The following is a 26942-nucleotide window of genomic DNA, read 5'->3' as shown; positions in this document are numbered from 1 at the left end:
CAATTTTGTGTAACCAATAATGTCTCCATCGAATTCTTACCTTGGTGTTTTCTTGTGAAGGATCTGCTAACAGGAGTGGTTCGCGCTTAAGGTGAGAGTAAAGGTGGCATTTATGAATGGCCGGGGTTTAATCCAACATCCCCCTCTCCAACTGCATTTTCTATTTTCAAAACTACACCAATAAATTGGCATTTTAGATTAGGTCATCCATCGTTGCCTATTCTTAATGTTATTCTTTCTAAAAACAAGCTAAACACTTGTTCCATGACCAAACAGATTTCTTGCAATGAATGTCAATGTAACAAAAGTCATAAACTTTTATTCTCAGCTTCCACTTTAGATTCTCATGCTCCTCTTGAAATAATTTTCTCTGATGTATGGACTGCTCCTATGCACTCAATTGATGGCTTTAAATATTATATTGTCTTTGTGGATCATTTTATACGTTATACATGGTTTTATCCTTTACAATGCAAATCAGATGTCAAGTCTACTTTCATACGCTTTAAAGCCATTGTTGAAAATTATTTCAAGCATAAAATCATCACTTTCTATTCCAATAATGGTAGTGAATTTACAGCTCTCAAAGATTTTTTTCAAACACATGGCATTTCTCATCATACTTCCCCACCACACATACCTGAACATAATGGTATCTCTGAATGAAAACATCGACACATAGTAGAAACATGTCTTTCACTTCTAACTCATGCTTCATTACCTCAAAATTTTTGGTCATTTGTGTTTTCCATTGCTATTTATTTAATTAATCGGATGCCATCACTTTCTTTAAACTATTTTTCTCCTTTTGAACTTATTTTTCAAAAATCTTCGAACTATGCTAAATTGCGCATTTTTAGGTGTTTGTGTTATCCATGGCTACGTCCATATTCAGCTCATTAACTAGATGTCCGATCCAAGCCATGCATATTTCTTAGATACTTCTTATCTCAAAGTGCTTACATCTGCTTTGATCCCCAGTCTTCAAATTTTTTTTCTTCCTATCATGTTCGATTTGTTGAGTCCACTTTTCCATATCCTGATTTACTACAATCACAATCTGTGTGAAACTATTCCTTTCTGCATGTATTGACACCTCTTATTCTTTCTATTGTGGCACCTGCGCCTCATTCTCATCCGTTCATACCACTTGCAGTTCCACCCTCTGTCGTACACCCTGTCAGCAACTTCATTACAACAGCCATCAGCAACCTTCCCACCATACAACCGACACAACCCTCTACTGTTCTGCCCACCTAAACATCCCCACTGATCACTCATCCACACCCAGCTCAATATGTTGCCCCTTCTCATCCCATGACAATCAGATCTGAAAACAATATCCACAAAAATATCCACAAACTCACCTTCCTTTCACATCTTCCCTCAACTGATATTCAGGAGCCCATATCTGTTGCCAATGCTTTTTAGGATGCTCAATGACGTCATGCCATGCATGATGAGTTTAATGCTCTCATCCAAAATCAAACCTGGGATTTAGTTTCTCCTCAATGTGCCTCTAACTTAGTCGGTTATAAATGGATTTTCAGGGTGAAGCGCAATTCAAATGGTAGTGTTTCTCGTTATAAAGCATGCTTGGTGGCCAAAGGCTTTCACCAGCGACCTGGGCTTGACTATACCGAAACCTTCAGTCCGGTTGTCAAGCCAACCACAGTTCATCTTGTCTTGTCCATTACAGTCAATAATGGGTGGAAGCTGCGATAATTGGATGTCAACAATGCTTTTGTGCAGGGACATCTACATGAAGATGTATACATGGTTCAACCTCCTGTCTTTGTAGACAAAGAACAACCAAATTTCATCTGCAAACCGCGTAGAGCCATTTATGGCCTAAAGCAAGCACCACGTGCATAGAACCATGAGCTTCGCTCCTTTCTAATTGCTAACAGCTTCACAAATTCAGTTAATGATACGTCCTTGTTCATTCTTAAACATCATGGACATCTTTTATATTTATTGGTATATGTAGACGGCATTATCATCACCAGTGATGATGAGCATGCAGTCGATCTCCTTTTTCAAAATTTAGCCAAGTGGTTCTCCCTAAAAGATCTGGGTTATCTGACTAATTTCCTTGGTGTAGAAATACAATCACATCCTAGTGGGTTGGTGCTTTCTCAGCACAAATATATTTAAGATCTCTTGCATCGTACCAACATGAGCAACTCATGGCCTGTGGCTACTCCACTACCACCAGGTCCTCCTCCCACTCTTGCAATGGGTAAGTTGCTCCTAGATCCTTCAAAATATCATGCCACTGTTGGAAGTCTTCAATATTTGTCACTCACCCGACCAGATGTATCTTTTGCTGTGAACAAGTTGTCACAGTTCATGCACAAACCGACTGAAGAACATTGGAAACTTGTCAAACGCCTCTTGCGTTATCTTTCAGGCACCAGTAACGTAGGTCTTCTTCTGCATCATCAATCACCTGCTCACTTATATGCGTTTTCAAATGCAGATTGGGGGGGAAACAAGGATGACTTCTCCTCCAACAGTGCCTACATTCTATACATTGGTCAAAATCCTATCTTATGGTTATCTAAGAAACAAAAAACCATTGCTAGATCATCAACGGAGGCTGAATATCGTTCAATGGCTGACACTGCTTCAGAAATCAGTTGGGTATGTTCATTATTAAATGAACTTCAATATCTAGTTAAACAAGTGCCTGTGATTTATTGTGATAATATTGGTGCAACACAACTTCGTTCAAATCCAGTTTTTCATTCAAGGATGAAACATATCTCCATTGATTTCCATTTTATCCGCGAAAGAGTTCAGTTTGGAGTTCTTCGAGTTTGTCATGTCTCCTCTGATGATCAACTCACTGATGTACTGACAAAATCTCTTCCACGCTATCGGTTTGAGTTACTCAAGGACAAGATTGGACTCACTTAAGGTCGTCCATCTTGAGGAGGGATGTCAACTAGCAACATACGACATTACAGTGCTGGTCTTCAGAAATCATGTATAGTTAGGATTCTATGCTAGTCTTCAGGAATACAAATGCTGATAGGATTTTAGTATTTTGAATTTGAACTAATCCTCTGTTATCAGGTTGTTAGGAAAGCTTATCTTGTTCATTCTTCTTGGTTGTATATATATCGTCATTGAGTTAATAAGAAGATATATTTGCAAGGCATATTAACTCTTTATACCTATACTTTTAGTATAATTACGAATATTGGTATTAAAATATTATTATTAGTTTTCTTATTATTCTTTTTTTAGTATAATTAATTTTTAGAGTATTAATAGTAAAAATATTATTGTTTTATATATATATATATTTTTTTTTGTATAATTAATATTAAAAGAATTATTATATTTTTTTCTTAACATAAAAAATATTATTATTTTTTTAGTCTAATTAATAGTGTTGATCTCAAAACTATTATTATTTATTCTCTTAATATTATTTTTTAGTATAATTAATAGTACTAATATCTAAAATATTATTATATTTGGTGTTATAAATAATATGATTTTTATAATAATTCATATTATTGCTACTAAAAATATTATTATTTGTATTATAAAAAATTTAGTATTTTCATTAAAATTTATAAGAGCATAAATACTATTATCGTCATTAATAAATTTTAAAAAACTGCTATTACTATGAAAAAAATCATGTTAGCACATGAGGTGCTCGGGTTCCCTTTTGAGGGTGGACAGCCCAAGCGCCACTGGCACTTTGACTTGGGCACTCACAAGCATGGCTCAAGGTATGTCCCAAAATAGAGTTGGATCGTAGCCGCGGGCACACCAAACACCACGTGGTGCTTGCACAGCACCACCCGAAGCCCTCAGCACAATGCCACCGAGCGCTTTGTTTGCTTCCTTTCGGGTGAAGCCCAAGCACAATGTGGAAGTTTGGCTACGACACTCATAGACATGGCCTAAAGTTAGCCTTGGGCCTGGCAGGGTAAGACCCAAAATAGAATTGGGCTGGCCGTGAGTAGACAAGGCACCACGTGGCACTTGGGCAGCACCACCCTAAGCCATTAGTACAATGCCACATGGTGCTTAGTTTGCTTCCTCTTGGGTGTAGCTTGGGCAGGACCCAAAATACCCTTGGGTTCTGGCCATAGCAGGACCCAAATAGGCTTGGGTCCTACTCCCAATGTTTTTTTTTTGAAAGTTAAAGGTGAACTCGCTGCGTATCGTGGACCATCTAACTAGTATTAAATATAACTAAAAAGATCTAGTGGGAGTTATTATGGTCTGTGAGTACTTTTACTGTGGATTGCACTGTTTGACATTGTAACACTGCAGACTATGAGTGATTTCACTATGGACTGCACTGTTTAGTATGGCATGATAAGACTGCAGACTTGCTCCCCTATATTAATATTAAATATATTAATATTGAAAATATTATTATTTGTATTATCAATATTATTATTTTAAGTATAATTAATATTACCAATATAATAATTAATAAATTTGAAAAAATATTATTAATATTGAAAAATAATAATAGATTTGATATGAAGGGTAAAATTAAGAATTATTATTATTATTATTATTATTATTAGTTATCATTAGTAAATTGAAAAAAATATATTATTACCATCGAAGAAATACCATATATTAAAAAAACATTTTAAAAAATATAAGAACTTGGACAAAGAGGTTAAATATTATTATTAATGTTATAAATATTATTAAATTTACAATAAATATTATTATTATAAAGAATAAAGAAGGATTACGAGGGAAAAATAAAGAAGCATGAGAGCTTTTATGCACTATAAATAATATATTTTTTTATACTAACAAGCCTATATAAAATAGTGTTAATGATTCTTTGTTAAAGGATTATGTAGACACATTGCCTATATAGTGTTCTTATTGTTCGAGGATAAATCCTTTTGAGAAGATGGGGAATGATGAGAATAAAAAATCATTATCAAATGATCTATTAGAAATATCAATTGAGTCTATTAGAAGTTCTAAAACTAAAAGAGAAACTTAAAAGGTTAAGTCAGGATGCGTGGGTTAAAAAGTTGCAAACCTATCAAACTAAACTTTTGTGTATTTTTTGTGTCACATCTAGAGTTACAGGTGGTAGTTTTCTTTAATTCTAGTTGGACTGAAAGCTACACATCATAAGCTTTACATTAATAGATTATAGGCATAACAACTTATCCACATATGAGAGAATAACATGTTTGAAGTCAGATTTGAAATCTACTAGTAAATAAAGAAAGTAAAAAAAAGGAACCATTTACCATATGATTTGTGTATCATTACAAGAAAAGGATTTAATGGCACGTGGAATCCTTATTTTGTAAGGATTCCTTACTTCATAAGAAAATAAATTAGGAAACAATTCTTATTTTGCAAGGATTCCTTATGTAACCACAATTTTTCTTCTTGAGGAAAGATTTCAGCAACTTTAGCAATATTGAAAGTCCTATTTTTGAGAATTTTGTTTTCGAGGAATCCTTAATTTTCAAAGATACCAAGTTGGTAGCTTGCAAATTAGATAATAAGGGGTGATTTTGGACTTTTTTTATAACAAGCATAACTAAGAAGTCTTTGCAATAATGCCTAAGAAGATACTATTGGGAATTGTATTATTTTTTTTTATTAGTTTAGGAATTTTTTTTTTAATTTTATTAGGATTCTTTTATTATTTTTCTAGTTTTTTTTATGATTTTTTAAATAGTTTGAATAGGGTTACATATTTTGTATTTGGTTTTTTTTTTAAGACTTGGATTATTTTATAATAATATTTTATGCAAGGTTGTTAATTCTATTCCGTTTCACCCGGAATAGCCGAAACATTCCATACCAATTCAAAAAATAGAACAAATTTCATCTCATTTTAAATCTCGGTCCGTTCTGGATTTTTCACTTAAATTCCGTCCGGAACATTCTGGTTTCATTCTACATGTTCCGTTCCGCTCTTGAAAAGCCATTAAATCAAATTGAACGGTATTCAATTTAATTAATTAAATCCATCCAATTATAAAAAACTCTTTTTCATTACTATTTTCAATAACAATGATATATTAGTTATTTTTGTGGTTTTCTTCCTTATTCTTCAACTTATTGATTTGTTATAATTGAGGGATTATATTTTTGATTTTTTCGTTCAAGTAATTATAGGGTTATGTTTTTTTATCAATTTGATTTGAACTTTTTTGAATGCTTTCTATTTATTAATATATTAAAATAATATTTTTTAAATTTATTTTTAGTATTAATATATCAAAATAATATAAAAAAATAATTTATTTTTATAAAAACACTTTTCCTATCGGCAGAGTGTGGTGCAGCTGGCAGGGTATGTCGTTTCAAGTTAGGCCCGAGTCAACTCCTTGACGAGCTATTCTTGTCCTTCGTAATTATTAATCAAGTAGATTTAATGGACTTCTGTCAAAGAATGAAAAAAAGAATAAATACCTTTCTTTTGTGTGTCTCTATACTTTCCAAATAATATGAAAAAAATATTTTAATATATTTTTAAAATAAAAAAAAACTTTAAACTCAACCTCGAATAAACACCCCCGGCGTCCAAGCAGTGACAGGATTATAAAGCAACCGACAACATCACCACTCAACGAAGATAAAAAGTAAAGAAAAAGAAAATAAAAGGAAAAAAAGAACCAAATGGCCATGCCCCATAGCCTGATGGTTTCATCATCTCCGGCAGCTCTCAGACTCCATTGGGATGTGTTCTTAAGTTTTCGTGGAGAAGACACCCGCTACGGCTTCACCAAAAATCTCTACGATTCATTAAGCAAACAAGACATCAGAGTCTTCTTAGATGACTCTGGAATGGCTCAGGGAGACGAGATTGCTCCAACTCTAATGGAGGCCATTGAAGATTCAGCCTTATCGATCATTATTCTTTCACCAAGGTATGCCAACTCTCATTGGTGTCTTGAGGAGCTAGCTAGAATATGCGAATTGAGGAGGCTGATCCTGCCTGTGTTCTACCAAGTTGATCCATCCCATGTTAGGAGACAGAAGGGTCCTCTCGAACAAGATTTTATGAATCACATGGAGAGGTTTGGGGAGGAGAAGGTGGGCAAGTGGAGAGAAGCCATGAATAAAGTTGGTGGTATTTCTGGTTTCGTTTATGACACCAGGTGATGTATTTCTTTCACACCCTTCTCTTTGGTCCTTCTGTTGTTCTTGGGGCGGGGCAGGGGCGGGGGCTTACTAAGGCAATAAACGATCTATACTTAAATTATATATTAAAATATAGTGAAAGACAAAAAAAAAAACTCAATATGAAACTGGTTTTCCCCCATCATTTTAATGTTTAATGAAAAATTGTAAAATGTAATATGACATGTTATTACCTCTTAATTTTAAGCTATTCATATTCATGTTATTGTTAAATTCTTATGGAATTTTTTTGAATAAAAATAGTGTTTTTAATTACATATGAAATAAGTTTATTATATGAAATTATACAAGTTGTTTTCTTTCTTAAATTTCATAAACATGCAAATGAGTTTCTTTATAAACATGTCCCACAAACCTAATTAATGTTATAACTTGACCATTTCCCTAGAGTTCTTCTTTTCTTTGTATCTTTAGATATCTTCTATTAAAAAAAGCACGCACGCATGATCGTTTCCACTAAAAATATAAACTAAGAAAAAAGAACGAGCTTTAATGAGTTGAGCTCGAGCTTCATTCATGTAGAAAGTGAGCCTTAATAATGGATTCACATTAGCTAGTTAATTGGTCTTTACAAGTAAGGCCGAAGCCTGTTGCAACGTACAAGTTTTGGGTGGAACCTGGGATTTCCAATAGCATTAATTAAAGAGAATTCCAGTTTTAAGCAGCAACTCATGGGATTTACTATCATGGCCAAGGATCCTATCATTGCAATTATGTAGAGTTATCACTTTTGTAGAAAAACACAGCCATCTCTGCTAATTGTTCACCTTACAAAGCTTTATTATTTTATTACAGATCAGAAGATCAGTTGATTCGGCGTTTGGGGAATAGGGTTACGACAGAATTGAGAAAAACCCCGGTGGGTATAGCTACTTATACCGTTGGACTGGATTCCCGTGTAGAAGACTTAAAGAAGAGGTTCATAGATAAATCAAATCGCGTTCAAGTTCTGGGGCTCTATGGTATGGGCGGGATCGGTAAAACAACTCTCGCCACAGCTCTCTTCAATAAACTTGTTGGTCATTTTGAGAGTCGCAGTTTCATCTTGAACGTTAAAGAGATTTCTAAAGAAGATGGTGGTCTAGTGAAACTGCAGAACAAACTTCTTGGTGATCTTTCCTCAAATTGGCCTCTTGTAGATAATATTGATAAAGGTATTGACGCAATCAAAAGGCTGGTTCATGAGAAGCGGGTACTAATTGTCTTAGATGATGTGGCTGATGTAAGCCAACTGAATGCACTAGCAGGGAATAGAAGCTGGTTCGGTGAAGGAAGTCGAGTTATTGTTACAACAAGAAACAAAGATGTTCTAGCTGAACACCTTGTCAATGAATTTTACGAGGTTAGAGAGTTAGGTAACCCGGAAGCCTTGCAACTTTTTAGTTATCATGCACTAAGAAAAGATAAACCCACAGCAGAATACATGGATATATCCAATAAGATTGTGTCACTCACAGGAAGACTGCCTCTGGCTTTGGAAGTGTTTGGTTCTACTTTGTTTAATGCGAGAGGGTTAAATAGATGGGAGGATGCCCTGAAAAAACTGCAACGAAGAGGGCCAGATGATCTTCAGTATGTGTTACGAATAAGCTATGATGAGTTGGATGAAGATGGAAGGCATGTCTTCCTTGATATTGCTTGTTTGTTTATTAAAATGGGAATGAAAAGAGAGGAAGCAATTGATATTTTGAAGGGTTGTGGCTTTAGTGCTGAGACAGTCATCACAGATCTGACATCAAAATGTCTCATTAAGATTCGTGAAGATGATGAATTATGGATGCATGATCAACTCAGAGACATGGGAAGACAAATTGTTCAACATGAAAGTCCTTGTAGCAGGCTATGGGATCGCGGTGAAATCCTGTCAACGCTGATGCACAAGAAGGTGAAACTCATTACTTTATACGTACACATTCATCCTATTTTTTTTTTCATAGTTTTTAAAAGCTCAGTAGATAACTTAAGGTTGAGATTTACCCCCACATAAGTAGATCAGATGATGGTAAGACTGATAGGTTCCTAGGCTGAAGTTTTAGGGGTTTGATTATACCATGGATAATCTAAGATTATACCATGGATCCATCCAGTCCATGAGTATATTATGTATTTTCTTATCAATATATTCTATGTTTTAAATAATTGTTTAACCTTAACCACTTTAGATAGAGCATTCTAAATATTAATATAATATGTTGATAAGTAATATTAGTACAATATTATATCACGGAAGTATATATATATATTATCGAAGAGTAACGAAGTGAGGTCATTTAACTAGTTTTTCTTGAGTCTCGTACCAAAATTGTTCTGCCCTCTTGCAAACCGAAAAATGCTTTCATTTCTTTCATGGGAAAATGAATTTTGCTAACCGGTTTTTCAGAGTTCCTCCAAACATCATAAAGTTTTCGAAAGTATTTTCCATAAAAGATGCACTTTTTCAAGAAAATACTGGCTGGTATGTATTGCTATTAAAGTATCATTCATGTGCATGCCAAAAAGAATCTTCTGAAATCTGAGAGATGAGTATGGATTTTGTTTCCAAGTGATTCAATCGGGAAAAATATGTGATTCTTCGCAAACTTTAAGGTTTTTAATTTTTATTTTCCTAGATTGTTTGTGCTCTTTTTTTCCTTACAGTATTATAAAATGTTGGATTAGGATTTTTTATGTTCATTTAGAAAATGTTTGATTTTGAATTCAGTAATTATGATTAGGCGAGAGCAATAAAATAATAAAAAGTTGAGTTATTATTATTTTTTATGAATCAAATCATGTTCATCCAATTTAAATTCTAAAAGAAACATGAGAGGATCTGAATCTTTGTTTCCAATCTTATTCTGGAATGTCTTCCTTTAATGACTGTCAACAGGGAACAGAAAGGGTACAAGGTATAGTTTTTGACTTCGAAAAGAAGAAATATACGAGAACTCGACGGATTTCTTGGGTTAGAGCACTGAATCCTTGTTCAGCACTTGCGTACTTGATTGAAAAGTGTAAGATTTTTCTTCGACAAGGACAAGAGGGAGGAGAAAAGAAGAAATATACGAGAACTCAATGGATTTCTTGGGTTAGAGCACTGAATCCGTGTTTAGCACTTGCGTACTTGATTGAAAAGTGTAAGATTTTTCTTCGACAAGGACAAGAGGAGGGAGAGATGATACTTGACACTGAAGGCTTTAAATCAATGGTTAATCTGAGACTGCTGCAAATCAATCATGCAAAACTGCAAGGGAAGTTCAAGAATTTTCCTGCTGGCCTGAAGTGGCTTCAGTGGAAAAATTGTCCTATGAAAAATCTTCCTTCTGATTATGCTCCTCATGAGCTAGCTGTGCTTGATCTTTCGGAGAGTGGAATTGAACGAGTTTGGGGTTGGACCAGTAACAAGGTATGATTTGTTTATCTAGTCCATATAATGGCTTAAAAGAAAATGTTAAATAACTACTCAGGTCTCCCTGTTTCAATCATGCCAAAGGGAGATTTGCTTTGGAATCCTATCCAACATATATGATGTTATTTTGCTATTGTTACAATCTAATGATGTGTGTTGCACTTTAGGAGGTATTGTTTTATTGAAACCACATGATAAGTTTTGTCTTGAAAAGATACCTTTTGAGTAGAGAAGTTGAACCTTGTGTTTATAAGTGTCCAAGGCCCTCGTCTTGTATCTGATGTAGGATAGTAGCACCATCATAGTGTCTAGATGAGGGACTTGGATAGTCAGTCACACATGACTGATGTCTCTACAAAACCAGTACGTTTTGTCTTGAACAGATGCCTCTTGGGAAGAAGTTGAACCTTGTGCTTAGAAGTGATCATAAACCCTCATCTCCTAATGGGATAATGTCATCATCACAATTCATTTGAATTCATTCAAGTATTTGCAATCTGTCCCTTGTGGAAAATGATCTCGTTTTCCTCTTAGTAACTCATGTTTGCTACTTAAATTCATCGTTGTAGGTGGCCAAGAACTTAATGGTTATGGATCTTCACCGTTGCTATAATCTTGTGGCTTGTCCTGATTTATCTGGATGTAAAACCTTGGAAAAACTTAATCTCCAGGGTTGCGTTCGGCTAACTAAGGTTCACAAATCAGTGGGGAATGCAAGGACATTACTTCAGCTGAACTTGAATGATTGCTCAAACCTTGTTGAATTTCCAAGTGATGTTTCTGGGCTAAAAGCTCTTCAGAACCTCAATCTCTCCAACTGTCCAAAGTTGAAAGAATTACCACAGGAAATAGGCAGCATGTATTCCTTAAAACAACTTCTTGTTGATGAAACTGCTATATCAGTGCTGCCCGAATCTATTTTCCGCCTTGAAAAACTGGAGAAGCTTAGTTTGAATGGATGCCAATTCATAAAAAGGCTGCCAAAACACTTGGGAAACCTGACCTCTCTGAAGGAACTTTCTCTCAATCAATCTGCAGTAGAAGAACTGCCTGACTCTGTCGGATCTTTGTCAAACCTTGAGAAACTAAGTTTGATGTGGTGTCAATCACTTACTGCGATTCCTGAATCTGTTGGCAATCTCCATTTATTGACCGAAGTTTCCATCAATAGCAGTGCAATCAAGGAATTACCTCTTGCAATCGGTTCATTACCTTATTTAAAAATATTATCAGCTGGAGGGTGTCGTTCCCTGAGCAAATTACCTGATTCCATTGGAGGACTAGCTTCTATTAGCGAACTTGAGCTAGATGAGACATCAATCTCACATCTTCCAGAGCAGATTGGTGGTTTGAAAATGATTGAGAAGCTTTACATGAGGAAGTGTACATCTCTTAGATCTTTGCCAGAATCAATTGGGAGCATGTTGAGTCTTACTACCTTAAACTTGTTTGGTTGTAATATTAATGAGTTGCCTGAATCCTTTGGGATGCTGGAAAACCTTGTGATGTTGAGATTACATCAGTGTAGAAAGCTCCAAAAGCTTCCAGTTTCTATTGGGAAGTTGAAGTCTTTATGCCACTTGTTAATGGAGAAGACAGCTGTTACAGTACTACCTGAAAGTTTTGGAAAGCTCTCTAACTTAATGATATTGAAAATGCGAAAAGAGCCACTTGAATCTCCCAGCACACAGGAGCACTTGGTTGTCCTCCCAAATTCCTTCTTCGAACTATCCTTGCTAGAAGAACTAAATGCTCGTGCTTGGAGAATATCAGGTAAAATTCCTGACGATTTTGAGAAACTGTCATCATTAGAGATCGTGGATCTTGGCCATAACAATTTCAGCAGTCTTCCTTCTAGTTTATGTGGCCTTTCTCTTCTAAGGGAGCTTCACTTGCCCCACTGCGAAGAACTTGAGTCTCTCCCTCCGCTTCCCTCGAGCTTAGAAGAAGTGGATGTTTCCAACTGCTTTGCTTTAGAAACTATGTCGGATGTTTCAAACTTGGGAAGCTTAACGTCGCTGAACATGACAAATTGTGAGAAAGTGGTCGATATTCCAGGCATTGAATGCTTGAAATCCCTGAAATGGTTATATATGAGCAATTGCAAGGCATGCTCCTTGACAGTGAAGAGAAGGCTATCCAAGGTTCTCTATCTTGTACCTCTATGTGCCAGTTTTAGAGTAACAAGGTTTTGCCTCTTACTTTTTTTTCTTATTATTATTACAGGTTTGCTTGAGGAATATACGCAACCTAAGCATGCCTGGGAGCAAAATCCCAGATTGGTTTTCTCAAGAAGATGTAAAATTTTCAGAGCGAAGAAACCGTGAAATCAAAGCTGTGATTATAGGTGTCGTTGTCTCTCTCGACCGTCAGATACCAGAGCAGTTGAGATATTGCCCAGTTGTACCAGATATTCAGGCCAATCTACTGGATCAGAATAAACCTATTTTCAGCACCACATTGTACTTACAGGGAATACCAAAGACTCATGAAGATCAAATCCACTTATGTCGATATTCACATTTCAATCCATTGGTTTTAATGCTGAAAGATGGCTCTGAGATACAGGTAAGAAAGCGAAAACCACCTGTGATTGAAGGGGTCGAGCTGAAGAAATGTGGAATTCATTTGGTTTATGAAAATGAGGATGATTATGGTGGAAATGAAGAATCCTTGGATGAAAGTCAGCAATCTGTATCACAAAAACTGGCCAATTTTTTCAATTCGTACGAGGAAGATAGCCAAGTTTGTTGAAGTTGAAAAGCAAGACGAAGATATTGAAGGGAATGAATGATATATCAGTTCATCAAGTATGCGATTTAAGTTAGTTCTTTACTTCCTTCTCATATGCTTTTAGCTGATCTAAAGCTTGTACCTTTTTGTGAACATGCAGCATCTTGAAGATCCTTTCGAGGATGGGAATAGGACTTTTACTCAGGAAAGGTGTTACGTATGGCTTAGAGGATGCTAGACAGCTCTTGGTTACGTTCTGGGAGACAACTTATAAAGCCAAAAGAGCTTCTCTGCTTCTCGGCATAGAATGTTGATTTCCTCGGGAATTATATTATGAATTATGTGTTTGTTGTCCATGCCAAGTTCTTATTTAATTTCATTTATGTTTTATATGTTAGACGGAAAAATAATTTAGTTTTTAAACTATTTTATAAAACAAGATAATTATTTATTGATATTTGTTTAATATAAGTGTTATTGTTTTTATTTAGTTAATTTGTTTATGCGTGTGGACTCGTCTTGTTTGTTTGTTTAATATTTAGTGCTATCATTTTAATTTCTATAATGATTATTATTGTTACTGGTTTATTTCTCAATTATCCATTTTTGAATAAGAAATATCATTGTCATTCATTCAAAATCTATTTTTTCATTATATAGATTGATTAGAACAAAGTGTTTTAGTTGAGTCATCATTATCTTCTTTCCTTTTCCTTTATACTTCTTCTAAATCAGTTCAATTTTAATGTTCAAATATTGAGTAGGATTTCAATTACTTTATCATATACAAATATATTATGTTTTTAGAAAACTTATAATTGAGTCCCAAACTAAAAGTTGGATGGGGTTTACAAAATCTCAATTATTTTTATGATATACATGGGATTGTATTTATCATGCACACCAATCGCATGTTGATTTGTATATATTTATATAAAACAAATGTTTATAGGAGTATTCTCAATCTAGTTCGGTCCAATTTAAATAAAAAACTCAAACCGAATTAGGATATGCTAAATTTAGTGAAAACACTACCAGAAATTCGTTTAATAAACGTTACCGATGGATTGTAGTATTGTAGATTACTGATGAGCACTATTCTGTTTGTAATTCAATTGGTATACTAATGGAATACCTCGGTTGGTATATACCGATGACATTACAAACGGAATATTAAGAATTAAAAAAAAAAAGCAGTTCGCTGACGTGGAACCTTTTACGGGTGATTTTCCTGACAGAATCACCGAGGGATTCAAACTCATATCTCTATATAGTGACGTGACTAATTCTCCATCATAATTGTCGATGGAATCACCAACAGAATGAGTCCATCAGTGAGTCGCTTGAAAAAAATTAATATATCACCACTCTGCCGACCCTCTCCTTCCTTATTTCTCATTCTTTTTTCCCATCCCAATTCTCCCCTCCCAAACTGAAAACAATCCCCCCCCTCGAAAAAAAAAAATCACTCTCTTCTCAACACAAGTCATAGTTCTTAAAGTTTTGTAGTCATAACATCCGTGTTCTGATTTATTGTGAATTTTATCATTTTCTGTAAATAAATCTACTTTTTTTCAAATTTAACATTTAAATGTTAATTTTAATATTTTTTAGTATATGTATTTTGTTAATGCAAGTACATGTCTATTGTTATTTCTCAAACAAACTTATAATATTAATGTATAATTTTATACTTGTTATGGTTTGTTTAGATTTTGTAAAATTGTGTTTGTTTGTAAAGTGCTGATTGTTGAATTACCAAATTACATGTGTTGTGGTGAAATAATTAATAGCTTATTTAATGGGTTCATTTTAATTTTTATCAATACTATTGCGGAGTTGTAATTTCCATAAATTTATATGTATAAATTTGTATGGATGTTGATAATTGATAATGAATATTTATAAGAAGTTGTAATTAGCTTGTTGGATAATCTTGAGGTAAACCAATATTTTTGCAAATTTATTTACCTAGCATAGTTAATTAATACATGTTGTCATCATAATTTTATAGAGGTTCGATAGAAATCATGGATGATCGTTCATGGATGTATTGAGATTCACCTAAAGGATTGCAAAGAATAGATTATTGTAACGGGGTTCAAGGTTTTATTAAGTGTCCATGCGGGAAGTGTGAAAATAAAAAGTATCTGCATCCAGATGTTGTAATGATGCATCTTCTACACAAAGGATTCATGGTGAATTACCTGTATTGGTATGCACACGGAGAAGTATTTGTTTGTAATAAGAAAATGGAAAAAAAGGGTGGTTGGGTCAACTTCTAGTACTAGCAACATGCAGATAGTTGCCAATGACAATAGTAATCCTTACATGAATATGGTTATGGATACAATGAGAATGAATCAAGGTAATGTCAGTCAATGTCCAATCATAGAAGAAGAACCTAATGCAGATGCAGCTAGGTTTTTTGATATGTTAAAAGATTCTAATGAGCCATTATGGGATGGTTGCATAAACCATAGTAAATTATTGGCCGTAGCACAAGTGTTCACTATCAATTCAGATCACGGGTTGAGTGAGGCTGGTTATGACAACATTATTGAATGGGCGAGAGGCATTTTACCTGAAGGGAATAGGCTGAAAAAGAACTTATATGCTGCAAAGTCTATGATGAAACCCCTCGGTTTAGGATACCAAAAAATTGACATGTCCCTTAATTTCTGCATGTTATACTTTCTTGAAAATGCTGAGCTGACCGAGCACATGACATGTGGGTATTCCCGTTACAAACCCAGAACTGATATGGGAAAGACTCTCGTGGCATATAAAAAACTTAGATATTTCCCAATCACACCTAGACTGTAGAGGTTATTCATGTCACCAAGGACTGTTGAGCACATGACATGGCACCAATCATATGATGCAGTTGATAGAGTGATGGTGCATCTTTCTGATAACGAAGCATGGAAACATTTTAACAGTGTGCATCCTCACTTTTCAGCTAAATTAAGAAACGTGCATCTTGGGTTGTGTATAGACGGATTCAACCCATTCGAGTCATTTGCTGCTCCTTATTCTTGTTAGTTGGTCATACTCACAGTTTATAACTTATCACCGGGGATGTATATGAGGCCGGAGTTCATGTTTTTATCTACTGTCATACCCGGGCTGAAATATAGATGTTTGTTTTTTACCGTTGATTGATGAGTTGATGCAGTTGTGGTCCTCCAAAGCTTTGACTTATGATATGTCAAAGAAATATAATTTTGTTATGAGGGGCGATTTTGATGTGGACTATCAATGATTTTCCAACTTATGGAATGGTTTCTAGTTGGAGCACTCATGGAAAACTAGAATGTCCATACTGCATGGAAAACAACAAGGCATCCACGTTAACAACCGAAGGTAAAGCTCTTTTTTGTTTACTGTCACCATCGTTTCTTGCCATCGAATCACAAGTATAGAAGAATGAAAGGATTTTTTTGTTGGTAGAGTTGAAAAGGATGTTGCACCCTCGCGTCTTTCTAGTGAAGAATTGTATGATGTTGTATCAAAGTACGTTGACATTGGGTTTGGTATCCAGTCATGTAAGCATAAATTTCATGGTTTTGGTTTGACCCATAATTGGGTAAACCGAAGTATCTTCTGGGAGCTTTCTTATTGGAAGACCAATCTTCTCTATTATAACCTTGACGTCATGCACATAGAAAAGAACGTGTTTGAGAATATTTTCAACATCATCATGGATGTGAAGGGGAAGACGAAGGACAACATCAATACTAGATTGGATATAGCTTTGTTCTATAACCATAAAAATATAGAGTTGGTTTATGATGGGTCATAGGTCGCAAAACCAAGAGCAAGCTTCGTATTAGAGAAAAATACACAACTACTAGTCTACAAATGGCTTAAAAGTCTGCATTTTCCCGATGGACATGCCTCAAACATATCAAGGTTAATTAATATGGAGGAATGCAGATTGTATGGATTGAAGAGTCATGGCTGTCACATGTTTATGCAAACACTCATTCCATTAGCTTATCGTGATTTGTTGCTAAAAGAGATATGGGATGCACTTACAGAGATCAGTCATTTTTTTTTTAGAGATATATGCTCCAGCAAGTTGCATACAAATCACATTGAACGACTTGAAATGAATATCGTCAAGACAATATGAAAACTTGAGATGATATTCCCTCCATCATTTCTTGACTCGATGGAGCATCTCCCATACATTTACTGTTCGAGGTAAAAGTTGGAGGACTGGTCTAGTATAGATGGATATGTCCATTCGAAGGGTTAGATATTACAATTGCAATGTAATTCCTATACAAAAGTATTTTCTTTGTTTTTATTAATTGAAAATATTTGATTAATTCAATGCAGGTATTAGTTCAATATCAAGAAAAAGGTTAAGAACAAGGCACGTGTTGAGGCTTCGATATGTGAGGCCTATATTGTTGAGGAGATCTCAATATTTATCCCGTACTATTTCAAACCTCATTTGAGAACAAGAATCAATGGTGTTCTATGACATGATGATGGAGATGAAGTGCCTTCTAGTGAGAATTTGTCAATATTTTCCAATCATGGACAACCCACACGTAAAAATGTCATAAGAGGAAAATATTTGTCAGAAATACAGTTCAGACAAGCATATAATTATGGTCTATTTAACTATGATGAGCTAAGACCTTTTATTCAGTAAGTATATGTACTACTAATTAAACTTTGTTATGAATATACTATTTATATATTGTAATATGATAAATTCTTATAATTTGGAACAACCTTGCAGGCAACATTGTCAATATTTACTGTCCAATAACTCACAGCTGATCGAATTCTAGATCTTTCAATTACAAGATGAACAATTTCCCATATGGTTCAAAACACATGTAAGTACTATCACAAACTTATTATCTCTTGCAAAGTTACTGTATGTCATTACAAACTTCTCGTTTACTATTTACTGTTGTACATTACATACAAGGTTTATCAAATGAGGAGGAGTGCTGCTAAGTCATTGTCTTCACTAAGCTTGGGCCTTGAAAGAAAAGTTAAGGGCTATAATGGGTACTTTGTCAATGTATATGTGTTCCATACTGAAGAATATGGACATGAAAGAAAGATATACAATAACGGTGTTTGTGTTAAGGGGTCAACTAGTAGTGAGTTAGAAGTTGATTACTATGGTAGATTAGAAGAGGTTATCGAACTGCAATATCATAGTGAGTAGAATAGGGTGTTTTTATGCAAATGCTATTGATATGACACAAATAACAAAGGAATTAGAGTTGATCCTCATTATGGTCTAGTCGAAATCAACTCAAAATCTAGACTCCACAACGTAAACGATATCTTTGTTTTCACAAAGCAATGTCAACAAATTTATTATACACACACCCCTTCCTTTAGAAAGGATCAATAAAGAGTTGATTGGTTATCTGTTTTAAAAACAAAACCTATGGGTCATGTCGATGTTGTTCAAGATGAGAACGAAGACACAAGTTTGCAAGATGAAATCTTTTAAGTTAGTGAGTTGGTTAAACCATATCGAGTTGCTCTTTCGATTGACTTGGAAGAAAATTCAAATTTTCATGTTTTCGATGATAGTCTTGTTGATGTTGACGCAGAGGATTTGAATGTTGTTTGAAGCTCTAGTGGACAAGCAAATGTCAATGAAGATGATGATGATATCGATATTAAAGATTGTGATGGAGCTGATGACTATTCAATTGACGATAAAGAAGAAGAAAATTCTGACTAACTATCAGAATAAAGGAAAGTGTAAAACATTATATATATATATATATATATATATATATATATATGTAACACAAAATATTTATTTTATAAGTGTTAAATGTTGCTATTGTTTTGTATGATGAGCAATTTGTAATTTAAGTATTTACCAGAAGATAAATAGGCAATACAAACATAATCTTTCATGCACAGTGCATGATCACCGACATCCATACCAACAGATTAAAGTCTGCCGGCATTTCACAGTAGTTTCATTGAAAATGCCATAATCATCATCGACGACTTTGCAGAGGGATTAAAGTTCGTTGGCATATCATAATAGCTTTCCTAGAAATGCCACAATCATTACCGATGACTTTGCAGACGAATTACAGTCCGTGGCATTTCACAGTAGCTTCACTGGAAATGCCACAATCATCACCAACGAATTTGCGAATGGATTATAGTCCGTCTGCATTTCACGGTAACTTCACTGGAAATGCCATAATCATCACTAATGACTTTGCAGATGAATTACAGTCCATCGGCATTTCACAGTAAGTTGGTGCAAATGGCACAATCACCGATGAATTTACGAATGGGTTACAGTCCATCGGTATTTGTTGGCAGTTCACCATTACTGACAAATTCACTGATTGGCTATGCGAATTCCAAAGGGTGGGTATTAAATACATCTCTGACCACATGCCATTGCCAATGAACTTACTGATGGATGGTATGAATTCCAAAGGGTGGGTATTAAATGCATCTTTGAACGCTTGTTGTTGCCAACAAAATTACCGATGTACTGCGAAAAATATGGAGGGTAATTAAAACTCCTAGTGTGAAATTAATATAATTGTAAATAAATTACTTATAAACATCACAAATTCTAGGGGGACAGCACACATGACAATGTTGTGAGGAGGGTATGGAAAAATCATGCGACAACTAGGTAACATCGAAAACGATGTGATACTTTTTGTTTTTTTTAAAAAAATTATGTTCTTAAATCTAATTAGTCACTTTGAAATTTGGTAGCATGATTTTGATATGAAGCACAAAAAAAGGCAAAAAAATAAAAACGCAAGAGATAGAGGTCTCCAAGGTTAGAAGGACGTGGCAGTTTGGAGGGATTCCAAACCGCTACACATCCATAAAGATATTTGGCCACAATATATTGAGCATGTGACATCTGAGTGGTTTACACGACGCTCACGGTCCGGTGATGGCAACCATAATCGACAAATTCATGGTTCACTGACAACGCACACCGGCGGCTCCGTTCTATTTGCTGTATATGTGAAACAGATGATAAGATTAATTTAAATGAAATATATCATTAAATAATTTTTTATTACTTAATAATTTTTTTTCTTACAAGCTACGTCTCTTGGACGTGAGCCAATGCCAATGGAGTTGTTTGTAGAAATGCACATGCGGAGTCTAAACCGCCAAAAGAGGGTGTAATAGTTCATTAACAACCGCGCTCAACACTTTTTGGTATGTTCATTCAACCATTTTATTTTGTAAGTATCTATTATACTTCTATCTATATTGGCTCTTGGCAGGGGGGAAAAAAGGGTCAAAGAAGCTTTAAGTTCTTCAATATGTAGGCTGAATATCAGAATTACATGAATCTTATCTTAGAGAATTGGCATGCCAATGTATATGGCTCTCTAATAGTTCTTTTATGCAAGAGGCTTAAACTTTTGAAGGGCCCTCTAAAGTAGCTTAATAATTATATGGATAAGCTTCATTTCAGCCACATTTTCGAAAGGGTTGCTAGAGTTGAGGCTGCTTTAGAACAACACCAAACTATTTTGTATAATTATATGGATAACACTCATATTTTGGCACGTGATAAGCAACTTAGGTTGGATCTTGTTAACCTAAAATCAGTTGAAAAAATGTTTTATGCTCAAAAACTTAAATGTAATTTCTTTAAGGAATCTAATAAAGGGACCAGTTTTTTCTATGCTTTAATGAGTCAAAAGAATAGAAGGAATTTCATTTCTGACATTCAATGTAGTAATGGTTCTATTACTACTTCTATGGATGAGGCTGGGAAGGTTTTTGTTAGATTTTATCAGCATCTTTTGGGTACCTCAAAGGATACTCTCCCCCTTGATGTGGACATTGTTCGTTGTGGCTTATGTCTTGAAGAAGCTTCACATGTATTTCTCTTAGCTGCAGTTTCTAATGATGATATTAAGAAGGCTTTATTCAACATTGGAAATGACAAATCTCCTGGGCCTAAGGTTATTCTTCTCTTTTCTTCAAAAAGTCATAGGATGTTGTTAGGGAGGATTTATGTGTTGCTGTGCCTGACATCTTTATTTTTAGGAAGCTTTTAAAGCAGATTAACCAATATATCATAGCTTTGGTTTCCAAGTATGCTAATGTAACTTTTGTCAATGATTTCAAACCAATCTCTTACTGTAATGTGGTCTTCACAGTGATATAAAAATTTTTAGCTGTGAGCTTGGCTAAAGCTCTTGATGGCATTATCAGTCCTATGCAAAATGCTTTTCTAGGTGGTAGACTTATGGCTGACAATATTAATTTGGTTTAAGAGCTTCTTAGGCAATATGGAAGGAAAAAGGCCTCTTTTAGGTGCCTTATTAAAATTGATTTTAAGAATGCCTTTGACTTTGTTCAATGGTCTTTCCTAAGGCATCCCTTATGTTGCTTGGTTTTCCTGACAAATTTGTTCATTTAGTCATGACATGCATTGAAAAAAAACTTCTTACACGATGGTAATAAATGGAGAACTTTATGGTTTCTTTCTCGAAAAAAATGGTATGAGGCAAGGTGATCCTTTATCTCCATACCTTTTTATTATTTGAATGGAGTACTTCTCTAGAATGATTAAATTAGCATCTCAGAATTCTGCATTTCATTTCCGTTTGAAAAGCGGTAGGCTTGGTATTTCCCACCTTACTTTTATAGATGATATTCTCCTTGTCTCTCGTGGAGATATAAGTTCAGTGCAAACTCTTTTTTAGCAATTGATAATCTTTGGGAAGACTTCAGGATTGGATATAAATGTAGAAAAATCTTCAATCTATTTTGGTGTTGTACACAAGAGTTTGAAACAAACTATTCTTCAAGACACTAGATTCAAAGAAGGAGTTTTTCCCTTCAAATATCTTAGAGTTCCTCTTAGCCCTCGTAGGCTTTTAGCAAGTTAGTTTTCTCCTCATTACATAAGCTAGAATCAGTTGTTTAGAGTTGGATGGGAAAGCATCTTACTTATGCTGGTAGGCTTGAGTTAATCAAGTCGGTTTTATATGATATGGTTCAATTTTGGCTAAGTATCTTCCCTATGCCGAGTCTTGTAATCAAACAAATTATTTGCATGTGTAGGAATGTTTTTTAGACAAGCAATATTTTAAGAAACTAGTCTGCTTTGGTGGTATGGAAAATTGTTTGTCTGCCCAAAAAATAAAGGGGGGTTGGGTTTGTTTGACATTAAGGCTAGAAACAAGAGTTTCTTACCCAAACAACTATGGAACATATATTTGAAATTTGATTCCATCTGGATCCAATAGGTGCATAATTTTTATTTAAACAATAATTCCATTTGGAATGCTCAGATTCAAAGAACCTTTTCACCATTGTGGAAATCCATTCTTCATTTAAAGAATCAACTTGTTGAGGATTTGGGGGGGGGGCATTCACAAGCTATCGCTTTAATGACAAGTTGGCAAAGATGTGATGGTCTGTTCTCTTCTAATGCTTATGATTATCTTTGGTTTAAAAACATTGTTGTCTATTGGGAGAATGTGGTTTGGGGGCATTGGTCTTTACCTAAATATAATTTCATTTTATGGTTAGCTATGATGGGGAAGCTTGGAGCTAAAGATAGACTTCAGTTTATTCCAACACATATTTTGTATCTTTTATAGGTAAGACGAGGAGATTCATAGCTATTTATTCTTTGCTTATAGTTGGACATATCTTTTGTGTAGCAAAATAAAGTCTCGACGAAGAATAAACAGGCATATGGCAACTTTAAACAGTATTGTTCGAGAACTAGCTTTACGGAATAAGAACCTTGAAGCTAGAATGAGAATAGTTTCTTTAGGCCTCACGATTTACTTGATATGGGAGGAAAGAAAAAATATATATAATATTTGATAGCACTTGTAATTTGGTTGATGTAATATTTTGCAAATTTCAAGTTCTATTTTATATGGTGATACATTTTCATGAAAAAACCATTTTCTTATGAATGTTGGATGATATTAGAGGGTTTGACTTACTGGAAATCTTCTTTTGGTTGATAGTCTCACTACTGCTTTGTTGTTATTGCTTGTGCAAAGGTTTCCTCATAAGCTTGATTACACTAGCTTATAAGGATCTCTTTTGTGGCTGGTGGTTACAACTATTGTTATTGACTGCTTACTGTGAATTCAAGATTAGTCTTTAAGGTCCTGAAAGTCTTTTTATGTTGTTTCACTCAGTGTGCTTACTAACCTCTCTGGGAACTAATATCCATGTTTCCTTCAGTGGCTGTTGTATCAGCTCAAATATTTGCTTTGTGGTGGTTGCTTAATTGTTCAGGCTAGATCAACTTTGAAGGATGTATGTCTTTTCATGTGTTCGCTGGGTTTATGTCAATCAGTTAGGTCTTTTTATTTGGCTGGTCTGCTGTTGTTGTCTACTATGGTGTTCTGCTGATTTGGTATGCCTGAGATATATATGTTCGTTGCTTCGCCAATGTTGGTTCTTTCTTTAGAAGTCTTTATTGTTGTTTCCACACAACAACAAAAATCGGTATTGAGATCAAGTATCAAACCAATATAAGTTTGGGATAGTAGAAACAACCCCAAACTTATATTGGTTTGATACTTGATCTCAATACCGATTTTTGTTGTTGTGTGGCTTTTTTTATTGGGGGCTAAGATTTCTTAGGCCTTTTACTCCATGCCAAGTGGTTCCCTGTTGCTTTGTTGTTACTGCACATAAAGATTTGCCTTCCCTCTACTGAGGATGATTTGATGTAGTAACTCTGATACTGTGTATGATGGTTGAAATTTCTTTCTCTTTGCTTCAATGGATGTCATGCTTTGGTTTTTTTTGTTATGACAATGAATATGATGTAGTTACTCTTCATGTTTACTGTTGTTGTGTTACTTCCATTTGTTAGTGGCTGAGTTGGTGTGGGTTGTTCAACCATGTTTGTTGTTACAACAAGGCACTACTATGCTTCTTGCTGTCTTAGATGCATCTTGATTCAAGGTTGTCTAATCGATATGGCTGGCTTCTCACTTAGCTCTGTTGCTTTTTACACTTTTTAGCTAGAACTTATTCAATTTCCAGGTTCTCATGCCTATTACGATGCTTCTTTTTGTTGTTGGGTTAGATTAAACACCTCCAATTTTGGATTGGTTTTTTCTTTAACCTTTATGGCTCATTGTCATACATGCCCTTGCATAGCCTGTTTCTGCAGAGAGCTTGTTCCCTTTTTTGGTTTTGTTTATATCATATATAGTTATCTTCGCTTATCTAGAGTATCAGGCTCTTTTTGTATGACTTGGTTATATCCAATTTTTTTATTTTTTTTGGAGTCTATTTCCTTTTTGTCTTTTCTTTTCACTTGTACATGTATATGGACTTGTTGGCTTACCAGCATGGTTACTTTTGATTTTTATATATACTTACATTTTGGTAAAAAAAAAAGAGATTGAATTAAAAATGTTATAATTTTTATTTAAATATTAAAATTTTATTTTTTATTTATTAACCGATAATTCTTTTCTACCATATAGGTTGTGTAATTATTGGTATGAGGGGACAAAAAAAAAACATATGCTAAAGAAAGAGGTCTTCTAGGTTGGAAAGATATGGCAATTTAGAGGGATTTCAAACCTACGTACATCTTAAAGGCTATATGAGTATAATATATTCAACATGTGATATCTGAGTGTTTTGTGTGGTGATTGTTGTCTGGTGTAGAGAACTGGAACATGGAGATTCATGATTTCATTACCATACACACCAGCGAATCCATTCCATTCATTTTTCTTGCGAAGCGGATAGTGAGATTCTTTTTTTATTACATATATTTTTTTTAATTGTTGATTTATATGAAAATACTAACAACTTTTTTTTGCAGGCTACAATCTTTGCCCCGAACCAAAACCAATGAAGCTTTTTGTAGAAACTTACATGCGAAATGCTAATTGTCAAAAAAAAAGGTGTAACAACTCATGAATAACTGAGCTTAAAAATTCATGATATGTTGGATTTTAACAATTTATTTTCTTTGAGTTATTGTTTTTTTTTTAATTAGCTTACTTTTTTTTCTAAAAAATATATATTACTCAGTTGTAAGAGAGATACAATGACAATTTTTCAACCAATCTAGAACTCAATTTGAATTTCTACTTAGAGACAGAATTGTTTAGTAAACTTGACAAAAACTAAGTTTATAATATCACAAACACTGTGACCGAAGAGTTATAGATAGAGTTAGTGTTTCCACCGTTAGATTCTTGCAATTAGTGCTGAGACAGTCGAACTTCAGCAATATACTGATATGGTACAAATATTTAAATATTTTATTATACAAATAATCAATACAATATAGTACAAACATCACCATCTTATTTTTCACCCCCGGTACTCCCTCCTTCGCATCACTATTCCTGACTAAAACTCATATCCCTGCGCTCAAACATTGCCGGAATTGGTCCCTGCAAGGCTCTGAACAAGGCTAGATATTGCCTGAACATTTCCTCCGTCGAAACCTTCCAATTCTTTAAGTGCCAAGTTTTCTAGCTCATTCAATACCTTGTCCATTGACACCTCCTCTTTTCTCTCAACCCAATTAGACAGCACTCCTTGCATCAAGCCCACATAAAGACCATACCTTCTTAGCTTCTCTATCTCCTCCTCGGTTCCCCCTCCTAGTATTGCTCCAACTGCGCCAGCACAGGAATGTAACTCGCCTTCTTTTTTCTTGCAAACATGATCAATGTAGTCTGATTGACCATCTTGAAATTGGTTATATTGTCCGAGCGCCATCCCTTGTGAGCCCATGGCGTGCGTTATCTCAATGATCACCCTCAAAATCCGCTCCGAACTGTTCTGCGAGAGATCGTCAGACTTAGCCAACAGCTCAAGCCCAAATGGTACCATCCCATCTCCTGTTAGAAGCTCAATGTTGGACCCGAAAGAGTGACCAATCCTGGCCCTGTTGCCTGTCGATAGGATGTGCTCGTGAGTGAGTGCAGCAGCGTGCATGAGGCGGAGAGCAGATGCCGCAGCCATGGCTTGATCCCGGTTGCCACCAACGAGCTCACAAGCCGCTACGCACAGGGCTGGAGCAGTGGTCCGGGGAGCAGCAAAGGTAAAATGGTGCATGGGCTCAAACACTGAGAGTGGTGGCCTGATGGGAATGGCCTGCTTCAAATGAGCATCAACCTCATCATTTACAGAGGTCCAGTAAGAGTTGTTGTAAGTAGTGCCATTGGAAGTTGCCGTGACTGCCACTGTCATGGGCCTGTGAGACAATAATGGGCGGCTAGTGTTTGATCTTGGAAGACAGGGGAGAATTGGATAGCCATTAATGGCAGGGATAGTTGCTGCAAAAGATGTCATGATGGGGGAGGTGGTGAGGGAGATGGGGTTATGGCTAGGCAGGCGATAATTGTATTGAGGAGTGTTCAATATCTTTCATTGTCAGCCTTTATACAAGCATACTCGCTAAATTCCATTCGAGTAGTTAGGTAGTGTCGGCACATCGATAGTTGTGAATTCAAGCTCTTTCATTATTTAGCTGACGCGTGAGTCACATTTGTAGGGTCATTATCGAAAAGGTAGTGGTGGGAATATTACTTGAGGTTTTCCATTTATTCATTCTTGTATTTGTTTTTGAAAAAATGTATTTTGTTTAATAAGGAGCATTGTTTTTTTTTTTAATAAACAACTA

At 35.1% G+C, this 26942-nt stretch overlaps 2 protein-coding genes and 1 pseudogene across 3 annotated transcripts; 2 read left to right on the top strand and 1 right to left on the bottom strand.

Moving 5' to 3' along the window:
- Positions 1-6552: 6552 nt before the first annotated feature.
- LOC118037349 (disease resistance protein RPV1) lies at positions 6553-13784 on the top strand. 2 transcript variants are annotated; one of them, XM_073404885.1, is made up of 7 exons: positions 6553-7130; positions 7969-9058; positions 10043-10121; positions 10296-10558; positions 11131-12705; positions 12788-13371; positions 13455-13784. In XM_073404885.1, exons 1-6 carry the CDS (start codon positions 6649-6651, stop codon positions 13313-13315), a joined length of 4017 nt encoding a protein of 1338 aa, XP_073260986.1. In that variant the 5' UTR covers positions 6553-6648; the 3' UTR covers positions 13316-13371; positions 13455-13784. The 2 variants fall into 2 exon arrangements, with proteins under 2 accessions (XP_073260986.1, XP_034899197.1); XM_035043306.2 differs by having other exon boundaries at positions 6554-7130; positions 10043-10558.
- Positions 13785-15465: 1681 nt separating this feature from the next.
- LOC140954610 (uncharacterized) lies at positions 15466-21367 on the top strand (annotated as a pseudogene).
- Positions 21368-25548: 4181 nt separating this feature from the next.
- On the bottom strand, positions 25549-26680 carry LOC118037350 (heterodimeric geranylgeranyl pyrophosphate synthase small subunit 2, chloroplastic). The gene has a single exon (XM_035043308.2). The coding sequence runs from the start codon at positions 26609-26611 to the stop codon at positions 25682-25684; it is 930 nt and encodes a 309-aa protein (XP_034899199.1). The 5' UTR covers positions 26612-26680; the 3' UTR covers positions 25549-25681.
- Positions 26681-26942: the final 262 nt, after the last annotated feature.

The sequence above is a fragment of the Populus alba genome, chromosome 15 (assembly GCF_005239225.2).
Source record: "Populus alba chromosome 15, ASM523922v2, whole genome shotgun sequence".
Lineage (NCBI taxonomy): Eukaryota > Viridiplantae > Streptophyta > Magnoliopsida > Malpighiales > Salicaceae > Populus > Populus alba.
Note: the sequence above shows the minus strand (reverse complement) of the source record. Positions and strands in the feature narration are given on the sequence as shown.

What these genes read in the sequence shown, in the direction of transcription:
- LOC118037349 (XM_035043306.2), top strand. Translation starts at nt 6,649, where the DNA reads ATGGCCATGCCCCATAGCCTGATGGTTTCATCATCTCCGGCAGCTCTC. An exon ending in GGGGTTGGACCAGTAACAAG is followed by an intron (nt 10,559 to 11,130) that starts GTATGATTTGTT and finishes TCATCGTTGTAG; the next exon opens with GTGGCCAAGAACTTAATGGT. An exon ending in TGAAGAGAAGGCTATCCAAG is followed by an intron (nt 12,706 to 12,787) that starts GTTCTCTATCTT and finishes TTATTATTACAG; the next exon opens with GTTTGCTTGAGGAATATACG.
- LOC118037350 (XM_035043308.2), bottom strand. Translation starts at nt 26,611, where the DNA reads ATGACATCTTTTGCAGCAACTATCCCTGCCATTAATGGCTATCCAATT.